Source organism: Zonotrichia albicollis, chromosome 21 (assembly GCF_047830755.1).
Source record: "Zonotrichia albicollis isolate bZonAlb1 chromosome 21, bZonAlb1.hap1, whole genome shotgun sequence".
In the NCBI taxonomy this organism is placed as follows: Eukaryota; Metazoa; Chordata; class Aves; order Passeriformes; family Passerellidae; genus Zonotrichia; species Zonotrichia albicollis.
This window is the reverse complement of record NC_133839.1, coordinates 8,727,045-8,744,060: the sequence shown is the minus strand read 5'-3', so window position 1 is coordinate 8,744,060 and position 17,016 is coordinate 8,727,045. Positions and strand designations below refer to the sequence as shown.

General features: G+C 42.6%; 2 protein-coding genes across 3 annotated transcripts; one reads left to right on the top strand and one right to left on the bottom strand.

Annotated features, from left to right (window-relative positions):
- The first annotated feature begins 60 nt into the window (after positions 1 to 60).
- On the top strand, positions 61 to 4,672 carry REXO4 (REX4 homolog, 3'-5' exonuclease). Its single transcript, XM_005494111.4, has 8 exons — positions 61 to 255; positions 624 to 976; positions 1,259 to 1,411; positions 2,091 to 2,284; positions 2,738 to 2,826; positions 3,143 to 3,217; positions 3,476 to 3,550; positions 4,117 to 4,672. The coding sequence occupies exons 1-8, from the start codon at positions 61 to 63 to the stop codon at positions 4,216 to 4,218; spliced, it is 1,236 nt and encodes a 411-aa protein (XP_005494168.2). The 3' UTR covers positions 4,219 to 4,672.
- Positions 4,251 to 16,994, bottom strand: STKLD1 (serine/threonine kinase like domain containing 1). 2 transcript variants are annotated; one of them, XM_005494110.4, is made up of 19 exons: positions 16,870 to 16,994; positions 15,985 to 16,080; positions 15,527 to 15,571; positions 14,163 to 14,237; positions 13,431 to 13,535; positions 13,179 to 13,249; positions 12,448 to 12,563; positions 11,984 to 12,096; positions 11,737 to 11,897; positions 11,172 to 11,302; positions 10,472 to 10,555; positions 9,693 to 9,809; positions 8,992 to 9,126; positions 8,006 to 8,134; positions 7,053 to 7,190; positions 6,378 to 6,506; positions 6,006 to 6,143; positions 5,615 to 5,694; positions 4,251 to 4,782 (listed from the first exon to the last, which is right to left on the bottom strand). In XM_005494110.4, the coding sequence occupies exons 1-19, from the start codon at positions 16,882 to 16,884 to the stop codon at positions 4,714 to 4,716; spliced, it is 1,947 nt and encodes a 648-aa protein (XP_005494167.2). In that variant the 5' UTR covers positions 16,885 to 16,994; the 3' UTR covers positions 4,251 to 4,713. The 2 variants fall into 2 exon arrangements, with proteins under 2 accessions (XP_005494167.2, XP_074412246.1); XM_074556145.1 differs by lacking the exon at positions 7,053 to 7,190.
- Positions 16,995 to 17,016: the final 22 nt, after the last annotated feature.

Sequence of the window (17,016 nt, the reverse complement as noted above, 5' to 3'; positions counted from 1 at the left end):
GTGGGACTCGCTGTCCCCTGATCCCGATCCCCGTCCTGGTCCCACCCCGCTGAGCCCCCCATGGCCAAGCAGAGCCCTGCGGAGCCGCAGGCGGCGGTGCCGAGCGGCGCGGCCCGCGGGAAGAGCAAGAAGAGGAGGAAGAAGAGGAAGGCCCTCGGGGAAGCGGCGGCCGCGTCCAAAGGCCCCGGCATGGCGGCTGTGGGTCCCCCCCGCAACCCGCAGGAGTTCTCCTCCAACTGGAAGGCGCTGCAGGAGGTGAGGGGGACCGGAGGATGCGGTGGGGACAGGGAAGCAGCGGGGCCATGCTGGCAGTGCCTGAATGCAGCTCCGCGGGGCAGGGACACCTCCCACTGTCCCGGCAAAGCCCAATGTCCAGCCCGGCCTTGGGCACTGCCAGGGATCCAGGGGCAGCCTCAGCTGCTCTGGGCACTCTGTGCCAGGGTCTCCCCACTCTCACTGAGAAGAATTTCTTCCCAAAATCCATCTAACACTGCACTCCAGGGTGTTGTCAATAGTCCCTCTCCCCCTTTCCTGAAGGCTCCTTTTAGGTACTCCAGGTCACTCTAAAGCCTTCTCTTTTCCTTTATCTTTCTATCTTTTTTTTTTTTTTAATGTCATTTCAGCTGCTGAAACAAAAGGCAAATAACTCCAAGAAGCCCATCCCCACGGGTCAAACAGACACCAAAAAGAAGCAGCCACTCAAAGCAGCCAAAAGCCGAGAAGTCCCAGCAGTCAATGGGAATGGGAATGTGGTAAAGGTAAAATCCACAAATAAAATGGAAAATGGTGCTGCTAAAGCTCCTTTGGCCAAGCTAGAATCCAAGGGGGTTACAGCAAATAAGAACTTAAATGGCACCAAAAGCAATGGGAAAAGCAGCAAAGAAAAAAGGAAAAATGGCATTGTTGTGAAGGAGAAGGATGAGCTGAAACACAAGAGGAGGAAAGCTGAGGAACCCCTGGAACAGCAGCCTAAAGAGTGAGTATTTCAGGCAGCAGCCATGGATGTGAATATTTATTGTGGGAGGAGCACAGAGAGGTACATTCCAAGCAGCTGCACTTTTCCAGACTAAATTCTGAAAGAAATAAGGAACATTTTGCCCCCACTCCTCAGACACAGCAAGAAACCTGCAGAGGTGCCAGCCATAGACTTTATTTTCACAGGGTTTATCTCTTGGTTTTAAAAGTAAACATACTTTTTGTACAACAGACACCAGATTGCTTTGAGAGTGTTAAATGTAATTAAATCTGTTCTTCCCAGGGCTGACATCTGGTTTGATGATGTTGATCCCAAAGATATTGAAGCAGCACTAGGACCTGAAGCAGCAAAAATTGCCAGAAGGAACCTGGGGCTTGAAACAGAGCAATGCCAGTCTGTGGAGAAGGTGCTGGTTAAGGAAAAGGCTTTTGATGGGTGAGTGACATTGCAGGGGGAAGGATGGAATCAGTGTGAGAAATGGGAAGATAGAAACTTCCAGAAACACTTAAAGGTTTGATCTGCAGCCTTGGAAGAAGCTTAGATTGATGTAAAAAAAAAGTACACAGACATTAAGCAGAAAAATCATAAACTCATTTTTCTATAGTTGTAAATAAGAGTATACCTTAAGTAAAAAACTGTATTAATAAGATAGTGAAGGGTTTATAATGTCAGGGTGTAATTGTACAGAGTAAGCTAAGAGTTGAGAAGTTTAATAGAAACAAGTGAAAATAGCCCATTAGATAAAAGTATACACAGTGCAATAGAGATAAATAAAAGTGATAGGTTAGGACAGCAAAATAACTTTGTAGCAAGTGTCTGTTAGATTAGAAAGTTATAAATTGTCTTGTAACAAAGAATTTATAACTAATCTTGAGCTATAACCAACTACTTACCCTCATAAATCTCACAGCCCCTAGTCTGTACAATAAGTTGCTTTTAACCTGACTGTAGTCCCATCCCTTCAATTAAACAACAATAATAACAATAATATCAGAGCTATCAGACTGGCTTTTGCTAACTGACCTGCACAGTGAGCTGACATCTCCCTGCCCCTGCTGCCAGGCTTTGCCCTGCTCACATCAAGGTGTCCCCAAGGTGTCCCTTTGCCTTCCAGGCTGACCAGGGCCGTGGCCATGGACTGTGAGATGGTGGGGGTGGGCCCCAAGGGTGAGGACAGCATCTTGGCTCGGGTGTCCATCGTCAACCAGTTTGGCAAGTGTGTGTATGACAAGTTTGTCAAGCCCACGGAGAAGGTGACAGACTACAGGACAGCTGTCAGTGGCATCCGGCCTCAGAACGTAAACTCAGGTACCAGGGGTCCCCCAAAGAGGGAGGATTCAGTGGGTTGGCACAGAAGCCTCATTGGCTGAGCTTGGGAGGGTTTGAGACCTAATTTGGGAAAGCAAAATGCTGAGATTTGACTTAAAATTAATGCTAAGAAAAATTGTGGGAAGAAGTGTTTTTATACAGTGATCATCAACACCTTTGAAGGAATTAACTGGTGGAATATAGTATAAAAAAAAATCATTTCCTTTTCATGCTGTACTCTTTGTAGAATTCTCTACACCCTTGAAGGAATTAACTGGTGGAACATAGTGTATAAAAAAATATAATTTTCTTTTCTCTTTATGGAATTCTCTATGTTCTAACAAGCAGAGATTCAGTGTACTGTACAATAATAACAGTCCCAAGGATCAGTTACTTCCCAGAAAAAAAGCAGTAGTTGCTCATGGAAGGTGTTTCTTTGTGTGGCATTTTTAGGTGAAGACTTCAAAACAGTTCAGAAGGAGGTGGCTGAGATCCTGCAGGGAAGGATTTTAGTTGGGCACGCCCTGCGGAATGACCTAAAGGTACAGTGAAAATGGAGTTTCTGATAAATCATTCTGGATCAAGGGACACTGAAAATGGAGTTTCTGATCCATCATTCTGGATCAAGGGAACACTGAAAATGGAGTTTCTGATACCTTGTTCTGGATCAAGGGAACACTCCTGAGCTCCTGGAAACCTCTGAATCCCAGCCCTGTCTGTATGAGCTGGGTCTTGTCCTTTCATGGCTTTAAAGTGCCTCTTGCAGTGGATGGGAGGAAATAATGGGCAGCTGCACAGTCAGCTCTGTAAAGTTTCATACAATAGCACATTTTAGACTGAAAATGTGATTTCTTCTAGGTCCTACTTCTTGATCACCCTCACAAGATGATCAGGGACACACAGAGATACAAACCTTTCAAAGAGAGAGTCAAGGTAAGAGACTGCTGGGAAGGTGCTCAATTAACAGACTCCAGAGCTGCTGACTCACTCCTGAGCTTGCTTTTACCTCACCCTGTTCCTTCTTTCCTACCTATCCACCCACAAATCTCCTAATTAATTAATTATTCCTGGTATTTCACCAGCAGAGGCTAAGATGTGCTGTACTTTGAGGAACATATTTTTACATAACACCCATCTCTGTTATTTCAAGTCCTGTGAGACAGCATGGTTTGTGATCTGTTCTGTCCCCAGAGTTCCAGGCCATCCCTGAAGCTGCTGTGTGAGAAGCTGCTCAATGTGCAGGTGCAGACAGCAGAGCACTGCTCGGTAGGTACCTGCCCACAACAGCCAGCTCTGGCTCTGGTTCAGCCCCCAGGGCTGTGCCCTCATCCCAGTGAAAATCAGCAAATTCTGCTTGGAAGTGACATTGTCATCTCTGCTTGCTCACTGTTCACTCATTTCATAAACAACTTCTGCACAACTCTTAACTCTGAATTCTTGTTCAAATTCCCAGGGATAAAGGCAATGATCAAGATCTGTTTACCCTAAAAGCAACATTCTGCACTGTGGCAGGATGGATAAACAGGGAGACACCTGAACCTCAGCAGATCCTTTATTTCAGTGGGCAGGAGGATGGAAAAGAGGAATGAACTGGGGAAGCAAAACTGGGAGGGGAGCTCATAGATGCTGTATCAATGACTAAATTCTCTTAGGACTTTCCAATGTAGAGCCTTGTGGTGGGCCCTGCACTCTAAATACACCATTTTCCCCTTTCCCTAGGCACAGAGCCTACATGTAAAAAGAGATCATGAAATGTTAATTGGAAGGATGTATTAAAAGGATGGAAGATTTAGCTGTTTATTATCTCACATCTTTGTCTGGTTCTGTTTCAGATCCAGGATGCACAAGCAGCTATGAGACTTTACACCCTGGAGAAAAAGAAATGGGAAGCTGCTGTTAAGAACAAAGCTAACAAGAAAAATTGTAAAGCTTAAAAAACACAGGGCAGAACCTTTCATCTGCAGCATTTGCTGGTTTGATGTCACATTCCAGATTTGGAGAGAAGTCAGAACTGACAGCAGCTACTTCATAAAATCAATCCAAAGACAATGCTACAATAGCCTGGAAGTGCAGGAATGCTGCTGGTATCCCGTGCCTGATGCCTGCTACTGTGCTCAACCAACCTTTGTAACAAATCCCTCAAGTTGGGAAGAACTTCATCAGTTAAATTCCTTCAACAGAAATAGACACTGAATAAGTTAAAAATATTAAATTATGATAGACGAAGGAAGAAACTGTCATTGCTTTGTCAAAACTCCAAGGATTAAGATCTTTATTTCAAGTATGTTGAGGCCCACAAAGTGGGGTCTACTGTAAGGTGAATTCTTAATTATTGCTGTTACACAGTTGTGGTACCCAAACCATCAATAAATACCCGTTTGTATATTATTAATAGCCCAATATTCCTTTTTTCTGGTGAGAAGAATCCTCTAATGGAGGCTCCAGGCTTTTGTATCCAGCAGTTTTGAAAGTGTTGCATCCACCAAGGTCAGAATCTCCTGGAGAGAAACGTGAGAATTGTCAGACAGAAGATTACCTTGTTGCTCCACTTATTTTTGTATTCATTTATTAATAAAAACAATGTGTCTAACACAGGTCTTTGAAGTGGCTGCTGTTACAACAGGAGAGGGAGCTTTCTCCCCTTCTGGGATTATTTTTTTCTGTGCTACCTTGGGGCTGCAGTGTTCATTGAAAGGGTGCAGGCAATGCCTGCAGGAGAACAGTTTGTGACTGTCTTTGAGAACAATTCTGTAAATACAAAACTAAAATCAGCAAAATTAAGACTAACCAGTTCTATTGGCTTGATGAACAAACCTAATTATTGGTTTCTTGCCAGCAAGCCATTGCAAAAGAAATATAAGTGTAACACATTAAATAGCTCTGGTAACTTTGCTGGTTTTTCCTTTTTTTTCAGTGTGACTACTTGGTGAAATTTAATGCAAGTTAAATCTTCCCACAAACTGTCAGAGAGGTTTTTTTGGGTTTTTGTTTATTTGTTAACAATGCCACTTCCAAATCAAAAATAAATTGGATGTAATATACTTATGGCTTTATTCCTGTAAACTTCAGCCTGGTTTAGCATGAGGACTGCAATAAATTAATGTAATGTTGCAAGAGACCAGAACATAATTTTTTAAAATTTCAGCATTAACAACAACAGCAACAAGAAAAACTACTTTCAATCATTTGTTCTCAGTAATTAGAACTATCCTTACAAACTCACTCTTCACTCCACATGCAGCTAATTCTCTAAATTTCTGCACTATGATCAAATCCCTCACCAGAAATAATACATGAATATATTTTATTATCACAGAGACTTCTCCATACCGTGCTGAATGGAAACTGGAATTTTATTTCAGACAACAGCTTTTCCATTTTGTGGGACCTCATATTCAGCATAACCTCATCTGCAGTGCCAATGAACAGAAAATTTCTGGTTAGAGCACAACTGCCAGTGGAACTAAAGGAGCACAGGGAGAGGACAGAGTTACACAAGGAGGAGGCAAGAGAAGATGAAGTTAAAATGTTTTACCATCAGAGTGGTATTTGTTTGGAACAAGTGGAGTGAATTCTCAGGAGGATGAATGCAATTTTCTCAGACATGAAGTCTTTCCTGAGAGCAGCTAACATGTCCCTGAGAGCTGCTGTTGTGGTTTTACTGATTTTGGGGCTGGGAGAGAGGAGGAGACTCAACAAGTGGCAGCAGCAGCCATCTCACCATACTGAGCCATCTCGTTCATGAGCAGGCACAGAGCCTCTGCCACCCCTGGCTCATGGGAATGAAGGTGATATTCCTGTTTGATCAGCTCTGTTCCACTGCCCTTGGAGTCCAGCAGAATTGCCAAAGCTGCAGTTTCTGCAAGGAAGACAAACACTGCTGGAGCTGCAGACTGCAGGATCTGTTCCCATCCCCTCAGAGCTGGCTCAGGGCACCTTTTCAGGAAGTTGTGCTCATTATTTTCAGTTTTCCTAACAACTGTTCTGAACCATAACTGGGAACAAGTAGAAGACCAGATATGCAGAAGTGATTTTAATTTCATGTTGATGGAGCTGATTGGTAATTAATAAAAGCAGAACTGCTGAATGTTACCTGAGAGCCTCACAAGGGTGGCTAAAGCCAGGCAGCCATTCTGCACCAGCCTTTTTCTTTCTGGGTTCATCCTGAGTGCATCCAGCAGAAGTGCTGCTGTGGGCTCATAGTCACTGTCAGCTAAGCAACCTTTAAAGAAAATAAACAAAACACACAGGAAAGCCCAAAATTTCAGTATCCTCCAGGCCAGAAGAATAAAGAGTCCTGAATACTCAACTTATTCTGATGGGGAATAGAAATGAGATTTCTGAGGGTGTTTTGCTCAGCTTTCCCAGTGGAATGATGGCACAAGGGCAGGCAGTAGGTAAATGTGACAATATTGTTGCATGAGGAAGAAATAAGACAGAGCAGGACTGCAAGGATGGGTTCCTTAGTGCAAATGATAATGATTATTTCTTTTTTAATATGAAATACTGTTCCAAATCAACCAAGCAAATAGCTGCCTACCAGTGGACTCCCCATTAGCAGTCTCTGGTGATTTAATTGCTGCAGCTCATCAAAAATGGCTTCGTTAGGGAGCCACAGAGCGAGTGCAGGAAGAGCAACCCAGAGAGGATGCAAGTTCCTGACTCTGCTGCCCTCTCCAGCCCAGCAGCCCGGACTGCAGGGCCACCACTGACACAATCCCAGCCTTTCCCATGCCCAAGGGACAAAGGGGACCCTGGGGTCACCCACCTTGGAGTGCCAGTGCCCACAGAGCTGAGCAGGCAGACTCTGCAATGACTCCATTGTGGAGGTGTTCCTGCAGCACTGCTGAGGTGACAGGGACAGCACTTGCCAGCACTGCTTGCTCTGTGTTATCCTCTGAATTCCCTTAGCAGAAAGGAAATGCAGCAGGCAGGGTTATTTAATGAAGTAATGATATCACTGTATGTCAAATAATATCAGTAAAACCTTAATGGCTGCTGGCATTGGAATAATGCAACATTGTTTTAGTCTGGAGGGCAGCAGAGGGAAGGAATCAAAAATGTACAGAACCAAACCCAGTGCTACAGAACTAATAAATAATTCTGTTTATTGGAGAAAGCTGAACTTCTGCAGGAACTAGTGTTCTTTGTCATTTAAATTATGCATAGGGATCACAGCAAGAGGCCTCCAGAAATAACCACAGTTTTGACAGTATCCAGGCTGCAGGATGGAAATTCAGCTGTCCCATAAATCCAATGGGTAATTTGCTGCACAGAGGGAATAAAACACACCAGGTGAAACTGTGCTCAAGCTGTGCTTCCAGCCTTGCAGGATGATCAGAACACACCTCCACAAGAACACATCACAAACAAATCAGTAAATATAAAATCAGGTCACATCTTGGCCCCAACGGCTCAAATGTGACACCTCATCGCACAAAGGCTTGCTAAAAAACTCTGCATTCATTTTTGTTTTTATCTAACTCTGGGTCACAAAGTGATGGTAGCAGTGCTGTGGAAACAACTCTCCAGAATCACAAAATCAAATTGGTTTGGGCTGGAAAGAATCTTAAAAATCATCTCATTCCATCTCCCTGGAACAAGAATGGGAGAAAATCCAATCTCATTTCCCAATCAGGAATGTCTGAACTCAGTTAGGCTCAACACCTGCTGCTGTTCAGCCATAGGAGTGCAGGCACAATATTCCTGTGTTCCACTCACCACTCACAGCCAAGCTCCAGAGAACAGCACAGCAAGAGAAGCAGATATTGTCATTGTGAAGAAAACGTCTCAAAATTGACAGAAGGTCTGGGATGATTCCAACTTTCCTCAAGTTCTCCGCAGCTACTTCTGCAAACCACAGAAATTCTGTAGAATCTGGGATTTTTGTCCCACTCACTGGCCTGGAAACAGGCAGCACTAAGGTGTTTAAACTGAGATAACAGAGAGGTAACATGAGCCCATCAGCTGCACAAAAGGAAGCAAGGGAACAGAGCCGAATTCTTTAACAAGATGCATTTAACACATCTGATCCATTCAAATGCATGCCTGGCCATCCTTGTTCCTCACAGACTGGGAATTCACAGAGCAGGAAAGGAACTGAGAGGATTTAAATTACAATTTTTTACCTGTTTCCATTTAAGGATTCAAACTAAGCTTCAGAATTAGGAAACGCTGGGGTAAAAACAGTTTGGTCTTAGACATGACTCTTTGTAATAATTTTTTTGAAGATTTCCCCCTTGCTGCTAAATCCTGCTGTAACCATTTCTAAAAACAGTCTTTGATGACTGTTGAACTGCCACTGAAAACAACTAAAAATATTATAAATATTTAGCAATTACAAGTTCAGAAGAAAAGAGAACAAAGTAGAGAAGTTAGGGAGAATGGTTTCAATTCATCATGGCAGAGTCCAAAATAGAATTCAGGTTCTGTGCCCTCATTTTCTCAAGCACTACTATTTGCAGAGCTTTTATTTGTTTCCAAACCAAGAGGAAATACAGATTTCTATCTTTTAGAGTAAATCTCTGAAGCCTCAGCATTGTATCTTAAGCTTTCAGGGGTGTTATCACTATCTGGTCAATCTTACCACTATTAAATTAATAATTACCCACAGACATCCACACCTCTCAGTGTGGATTATATCTTGGATTTGTTTCAAAAAATAAAAATAAATTAAGATTCCACAAAGAATGAGCAAGGTGACCCACCACTGGCTGAAACCATCATCAGAACTGTGCAGAGCATTGAAAGGAACTCTTCATTTTCAGAATGTTCCCTCACTGTGTGCAACAGGCAGCTGGCCACACTCTCATCCAAGGCCATCGTCACCCCCTGTGTCAGAGCTGTCACCACAAACAAATAAATAATAAATAATAAATAATAAATAATAAATATTTGGAATAGAACAAAGATTTCAGTGCTTTTGAATGAAATCTGAACCCCCTGCCCTGCAATCAGCATAGCAAAGCATTCAATTAGCAGCATTTCTTAGCAAAAGTTACTTTAAACTTTCATTTGCTGAAACTCAATTCTTAGTATTTTTAAGCTCATATCATCAGGTGGTTTTGGGGTAAATTGCCATGAAAGTGACAGCAGGGACCACACAAGAGACCCAAAACCACTTTTATGGTTTAAAATTAAAATACCAAAACAACAAGAGTCTTATTTATGCCCTCTAGCAACACTCTGCATCACATGAAAACAAACTTGGTTGGACAAGATCAGCACCTGTATTTAAAATTAACACAGAATTGCTGTGTGCCAGTCCTGAAGGAAGGCCATGAGAATTCAAAAAGCTGCTTAACTTCCTTTTGTTCTTTAAATTCATCCCCTAAAATTGTTAATTGAGCAGATAATGGGTTCAGCAATCTTTACAAGACCCAGCAGAAGGAGGAAATCTTAATTGTACCTTGACTAAGAATTTCAAGCAATAAAGTGCAGCCTTCCACTTGTAAATCCAGAGAATCTGTGTGAACCTTCATGGCAAGAGTGATCACTTCTGTGCATGTCAGCAGATAGGGGAATGCTGTGGGGAGAAAGAAATTCTTTGAGAAAGGTTCTTGAATCAAAGAGAACAAACCAGAGTGAATTGTTTTAATCTGAGTGGGAAATGTCTCCTATCAATTAAAGCTAAAAAAACTCTGAGTTTTAACATCACAAGCCAATGCTAGCATTAAAGTGCTGTCAGAGGACAGAGCATTTTATAACTGATTTAACACAGTGCTTTGAATTATGAACTTTGATCTGAAAATCTTTCAAAAGAAAGATTTTCTTTTGAAAAATGTGCAGCTTCTGGGAGCAAACACACAGCTCTCACCCTCAGAGCTTTACAGACACAGGAATTGGCCATGTGGAGCTTCCTTTGGCTCTGCCAACCTTGCAGCCCCAGGAATTACCCCCAGGTCATCACAGGCCTTGTGGAAATTACCTTCCTCAAGTGTCAGCTTGTTACCAATTCAAATATCACAGGTTTGGTTTTCTTCCCCCAGTGCCCATTTTTATTATCCAGTAAAACCCCTCTGCTGGTTAACAAAAGCATGTACAGAACAAGAACCAACACAATCCCATCAGCTACAGAAATAGGAAGAGAACAATTTCATTCTCATTTGTGAGCATTAGAAATGTTTTCCTCAATGTAAGGAAGGAGCAGAATAAATGAATAAATAAATAGATCAAGTAGTGCCTTACCAGTTTTATCCTCTACAAAGCTGGCAAGGTATTGGATGCCTTCAGCCTGGACTGCTTCAACATCCCAGGAAGCCTGCATGAATGCTGAGAAACCAAGGAAATTCTTCCAACCATTCCACACAAACACACAAAGCACTCAAATTGTCTCTGTTTTGTGCAAGCTGTGAATTCATATGAATGAAAATAATGAAATTTGGGATTGTTGAAAAGAGAAAAACTTTTCTCCCCCCACCTCATTAAACATCAAGTGTTATGATTCACAGTGTATTTGGCATTATATATATATATTTTTGAGGATCTGTTGGAATATTAAATCAACAGGGATAGGAGCTTTAAATGCATTATTCCAATAGACTTTTCAGATTAAAATAACATCTTCCTTACTTAGAAGGAAAATAATGGAGCAGATCCCTTGTGGCATGAATCAGCAAACATCTTACAATGCAAACAAAATAAGTGGAGCTCCCAAATTTTCTGAGGAATGACCTCTGAGCCTGTTTAACTTTTGCAATAGGAATGGCTGAGAACCTTAGGAATTTAGAGGAAAAATAACAGAGTGATCCTTGCTCCAAAGATTATCCCATTTTATTGCAGGTAAAATGAGTGGCCAAGAATTTATTTCCAATTCTAATACATCCTGACTGGAAGGGTTTATTTCCTGTGAACATCACTCTTACATTAATCTTATTCTCCTTATTACCTAGAACATTTTCAACTCCTCCCTGCAAGAGCTCATCTGCTATTGAGGGAAGCAGAGACTTCTTCAGTTTTATTGAGGTCTCACCAGCAAAAATCAGGCATTTCTCAACAAATGGATCAGTGATCAGATCCCTGGAATTTTGAGAGACAAAGGCAGCACCAGTGAGTTAGGACTGGTAAGTTAGAAAAGAAAAATATCTACGGGTATTGTTTCATTTTGATATAAAAAACTATTATTGCTTCTAGAGTAGATTATTTTTGACAGAACTTAAACAATTTACTTCCAAAAAGCTCAAGAAAGAGCTCACATGGCACAAGCCATGTTAGGTGTCAAGTTCAGACTCACAAAGTTGTGTATAACATGAATTTATAATATAACTGCAAAAAGGGACAGCTGTGCATCTCAGTGTCCCCTCTGCAGGAATATCAAATGTTTAATAACTCAGTTTGTTGAGGCAGGAGGATAAGCAATGTTAACCCTTTGCAACAGCAGTGAACATTCCCAGTTTGTAGAGGTAGGAGGGGTTTAGGACAAAATAAATCAAGGGGAGGCAGCCAGAACTCACCTTGCTGTGGGCCTCATGCTGGGCTCAATCTGCAGCATCATCAATACCAGTGGGAAGAAAGGCAAATAGTTTCTTTCTCCATCCTGGATCAGGGTCAGGACTCCCTCAAGGCAGCTGCTGTCCCCTCTGATACCCTGCAGGAAGGATTTTATCTCTTCTGCCTGGGAAGAGCACAGTGGCAGAGAGCTCTCACATTTCCTGATGAGCCCAGGACCCTTCAAATCCCAAATAAATCATTCTTACACACATTCAGAACAAAGCAGCTCATCATGTCAAGGAGGACACAGCCCAGGGACCAGATGTCAGATTTCTCACTGAAAGAAAACCCAAATGTTTCTGGAGCCATCCAAGACTTGCTTTCTGTAGGAACAGGAATCACATGGTGACATTGTGCTTCCAAAAACTACAAAACACTGTAATTAACTAATGAACATTTCCCTGAGATGTTCCTGAGGACAAAGCTAAAAAGGATTCCAAGTGTATTGATTGCAGAAATTCACACACAGATCTACATTTTTCACTTGTGAACACAATTAATGTTGCAGACAGCTGCCTATGAAAATCCTATTTAGAAGACAAAGAGCAGAGAAAGGAGAGGAAAGACAACTTTTTCCTCTTTCCTCATTTCTCTCTGAGGAATAAAACCATTCACCAAACTGAAACCTTTTATAATACAGTAGGAAAGAAAAAAATAGCAAAACAAATGTCTACCTTCTTCCACTCTGATTTTCCATTTCAGCTCATCACTCATCAGTGTTTCAGTGCTGAAGTCACTCAGCATGAAGGATGGCTCACCAGTCACCAGGATGTTTGATGGCTTCAGATTTCTGCAACACAAATATTTTCTGTCAGCCTGTGAAATTAGAGTTTAGAATTTATTCACATATTATTAGAAATTAGAATTTAATGAAATTAGAATTTAATCACATATAATTACAAATTCCCTGCATCTTTAGCCCTCAGAAGGTTTGGTTTGGGGCTTTTGTGGGGGTTGGAAATTGTTTTGGACATTCTTTGTTTGTGTTCTGTTGGTTTTCATTTTTTTTAATATGCAAGTGATAATCAACCAAAATACAATTATTTTCCTCTCTATATGCTTTAAAATTTGTGCTTGGGACACAGATTGATCTGAGCATGGATTGCAAGGGTTGTCTCTTATTCAGATACACAAACTTTGTCCATCACAGCCACCAAAATGTGAGCATTTAAAGAAATGGACAATTTTTTAAATATTAAAAAAAAACCCAGGCAATAATACTTCAATCAAATGAGTATTCCAGACAAAACTCAGGAAATAAGTAACTTCAGAAGTTAAAAAAACGAATCTAAAGTCTGGAACTTTTACCCCCTACTTCTCCCTTTTGGAAGAGTAAAATTCCCTGGCTCTGAGCACTCCAAAGAACAGGAACCTGTCACACAAAGAAAATGAGATTTCTGCTCACCTGTGCCAAATATTTTGTTTGTGTATGTAAACCAAAGCATCCACCATCTGTCCCAGGAGCTTCTGAACCACCTGTGGAGGGAGACAGACATGAAAGTGTAACACAAACTCAGGAACTTCCAAATCTCTTTCAGAACTGAGCTTCCAAAACCACCCTCCTGTGCTTTGAAGGCTTTAGGGAGGATTTGCAGAAAGAAGGAATACCAGAAAAGCACCAAGTCTCTCAAACAGGTGCCTCCTCTGTAGTTTTTACCATGGCTGATATCTTTTCTGAGTTCTCCCTCTTTTCCCTGATTAGAGCTGAGAGATCTCCTTGGCCTGAGTGCTGCATTACCAGGCAGAGGAACAGAGATGAGACCTGCAATAAAACATTGCACCAAAATTGCTGAATTGTTTGCAGGTAACAGAGACAAAACCAAGCTGGTGGGTGTGATGTTCACAGTATAAAAAAAAGGGTTCTGAGATGATTATTCTCTCACAGAGGAGACAATATTTAATTTCTTTCATTAAAAATCCAGCATGCTCATTGTTTTAGCAAATAAAACAAACCACCACTATCAAGCATCTTATCTGAAGCTGTATAGGATGATTCAAATCAATTATACATCCAGAAAATCATCAAAGGTTCTGTCCAAGCACTGAAGAAAATCTGCCAATAAATAAGTCAAGGCTTTCAGCTTCTTGTGGTCCCCTATAGAAGGGTTTTCATGCAGGCATGAAAATCAGAATTGCACACTAATTCCCATCAGAATCTGGGGTCTGCCATGTGATGGACTCCAATCCATACATATTCACAGCTTTTGTGTGTGTGTGTATTCAGGAGGCAAAAAAAAACAAAAATCAGGATTGTTTCAAATCAAAAAACCTTCTTTTTTAGCATCTCACCCAGTGACCCCAAATGTAAATCTGTGAACAGGCTCGTGTGCCTAGAACATAAACCACACATCCCAGTTTAACTAATCCTGTTCCATTGTTCCATTCTCACCTCATTGTTCCAAGTCAGGAACAATTCTTTGTAAGTGCAGATGTTAACATGGCAGAGTTTTAGCAAATCCTTTGCCTGCACAGAAAAAGATAAAATAGAGACAGATTTCTACAGCTACACAGTCCTTCCCTTTACCAGGACCTTAAATAACACCAAAGCCAACTCCTCACTTGTTCATGTCACATTTCTGATCCAACTCTTGCAAAGTGCCAGCTCTGTTCAATATTTGCATACACAAATGTGGAAAGAAGGAAAATATTTCACCCAGTGCTGCAACAGCCTTGTGAGATTCCGAGCTAGAAACTGATCCACAGGGAGATGATGTGTGAACCACCCCCTTCTTCAGCTCCTAACATCCTAACCTGAAAACATTTCTTAGAATCGAAGTCAGGATGATTTCTCATTATTTCCTGTAAGCTCCATGCAAGCTTGAACCTCAGCAAATACAATGGCAAGAGAGATTTTTATCTCCTTGAAGGTGGTTTCTGTGCAGGGCTCTAACAAATCTTCACCACTTCAGCAAATTTGCTGATTATGTGGAAGATAAAAAGGATTCAGGTTACTCTGGTGTAGTTGTGTTTGTGGCTGTGCAGGCACAACAGAAAAAGCTAAAAAGATCCAGGCTCCCAAATGTAACAACTGCATTTATTTTAATAGATGTATTTCAATATTTATTTCAAAAGAAAAATTGGAATAAGTTTTACTGGTAATGCAATATTTGGTACAGAAAGAGGTCAGAAAGGTCTGACCAGGATAAAATATCGGCACAGGCATTTATTGTCCTTTTCCAACTCCAGATGCTGTGCATACTGGGCACTGGGAGACTCATCCGTCATGTGCTATTCCACTATTTTATTGAAACTATTTTTGGTCTTTTAAGAGTATTTCTGATGCTTCTTACTCAAGGCATTATGACAAAGTTTACATCAGAAAAAAAAAGAGTGCAACAAAGGGAGGAAAATCATTCACAATAAAAATGTTCAACTCTGAGAAATGAGCATATAATGAAATATGTTATCTAGACATCAAGTTATTAATAATAAACTATAAACAGACCAAGGTTCTCCTTCAGTTTAAAGGCCAAAAGGATGAGTTTTGTCCTTTGGCTTCACAAAACAAATAAAAAGTCTGAGAAGGAACTATTCTCTGAGAAGAGCTGTCCATTTGAATTTACATATCCATAAATAACAACAATTAATACAAAACCCTGGCCTGAGCCCAAGCAGAGGGCAGAGAGCACACCCCACAAATAGTCCTACCTGATTTACTTATTTACTCAGCTAATCCTTGCAGATAAAAGACTTGGTTCTACCAAGACTTTGGTCTTTGTAAGTGAAGTAGTAAAGAAAAGACTGCACCAATACCTCCTTCAAGGCCACATTTGCTTGGTGTTGGTCAATGCATTCAACCTGCACCAAACAAAAGACAGGGCTGAGACTGTAAAAGAAGCAGCAAGGAACAATCCAGAACACTCTTAGCAAGGTGCAAATGATATAAATTTTCAATGATAGGTCAAATCTCTCATGTTTGGGGCAGTTTTGGTATCAGGAGATGGGTAAAACAAAGCAGTGTTTCTGCACTGAGCTGAGGTGAGAGCACTGATGGGACCTTACTAGGCTGATGACCTTTCCCCACTTTGAGCCTCAAAATTCCCCTAAACTGATCTGAATCTCCCATTTTCCCAAAAAGCAGCACTATAACAGGCAAGCCTGCTCTTATCCAGCAGCTCAGCTGCCCAGCATGGGTCTCTTGCTATTATCCTTGTGCCCCTGGAGACAACAAACATTCCACACTCTTGTTTTCATAGCAACCACCTGCTCACCTGCTTTATTGCATATTTCTTGTGGGCAGCCTGGTCTGTTCTCAGCTGAGCCACCAGCACCGTGCCCAGTGCCCCGGGCTGGAGCTGCTCCAGCACCTGCACAGGGCACACCCAGAGCACCTGCTCAGCTAGGGCAGAACAACCGAGGCAAAACAAAAAAACCCTTCCACACAGAAAACACCTGCAGCTCCCCAGGGTAGGGCTGGGGACACATCCACCTTCACCCCAGCTCCTGAGAGGCCTTGGGACAACCCCACCTTCACCCAGCCCCTGGGATGAACACTGACCTTCCCTTCCCTCCTTGTGGCAATTGCTGTGCTGAAAACATCCCCAAACCCCCTCGAGGATCCTGGAACCCCCCTGAGCCTCTCAATCCCCACCTCCTTCGGTTGTGTGCTGCTCTCAGGGGTCCCCACACCATCCCCAGGGCCATGGACCCCTCAAAACCCCTCTATTGCCACTTGACCCACTCAGAGCCACCCTCACCACGTCCCCAAGGGCACTCACAGTGCCTACCCTGGTCACAGACCCCTCATAAACCCTCCAAGTGCCACTTTAGCCACTCAGAGCCACCCACAACATGTCCCCAAGGGCACCCTGGTCACAGACCCCTCATAAACCCCTCTAGTGCCACTTTACCCACTCGGGGCCACCCATACCATGTCCCCAAGGTCACTCATAGCACCTGCCCTGGTCACAGACCCCTCATAAACCCCTTCAGAGCCACTTTACCCACTCTGATCCACCCACACCGTGTCCCCAAGGTCATCCACAGCCCCTGCCCTGGTCACAGCGCCCCCGAGGGCCTTGTACCCCACATAGACCCCTCCAGCACCACCGACACCCCACAATGATGCTTATTGCCGGGTAGACTGAGGGCAGCACCTCATATTTTTCCATGGCGGGGGCACAGCCCGGCCTCCCACCCGGAACCGCGGGGCATTGGCCCTGGGGGCATGAGACCCCCCCCCCCAGGAGTGTGGTGGGGGCGCGGCCCCTTTAAGAGCGCTGAGGGGCGTGTCTTGGGGGCGT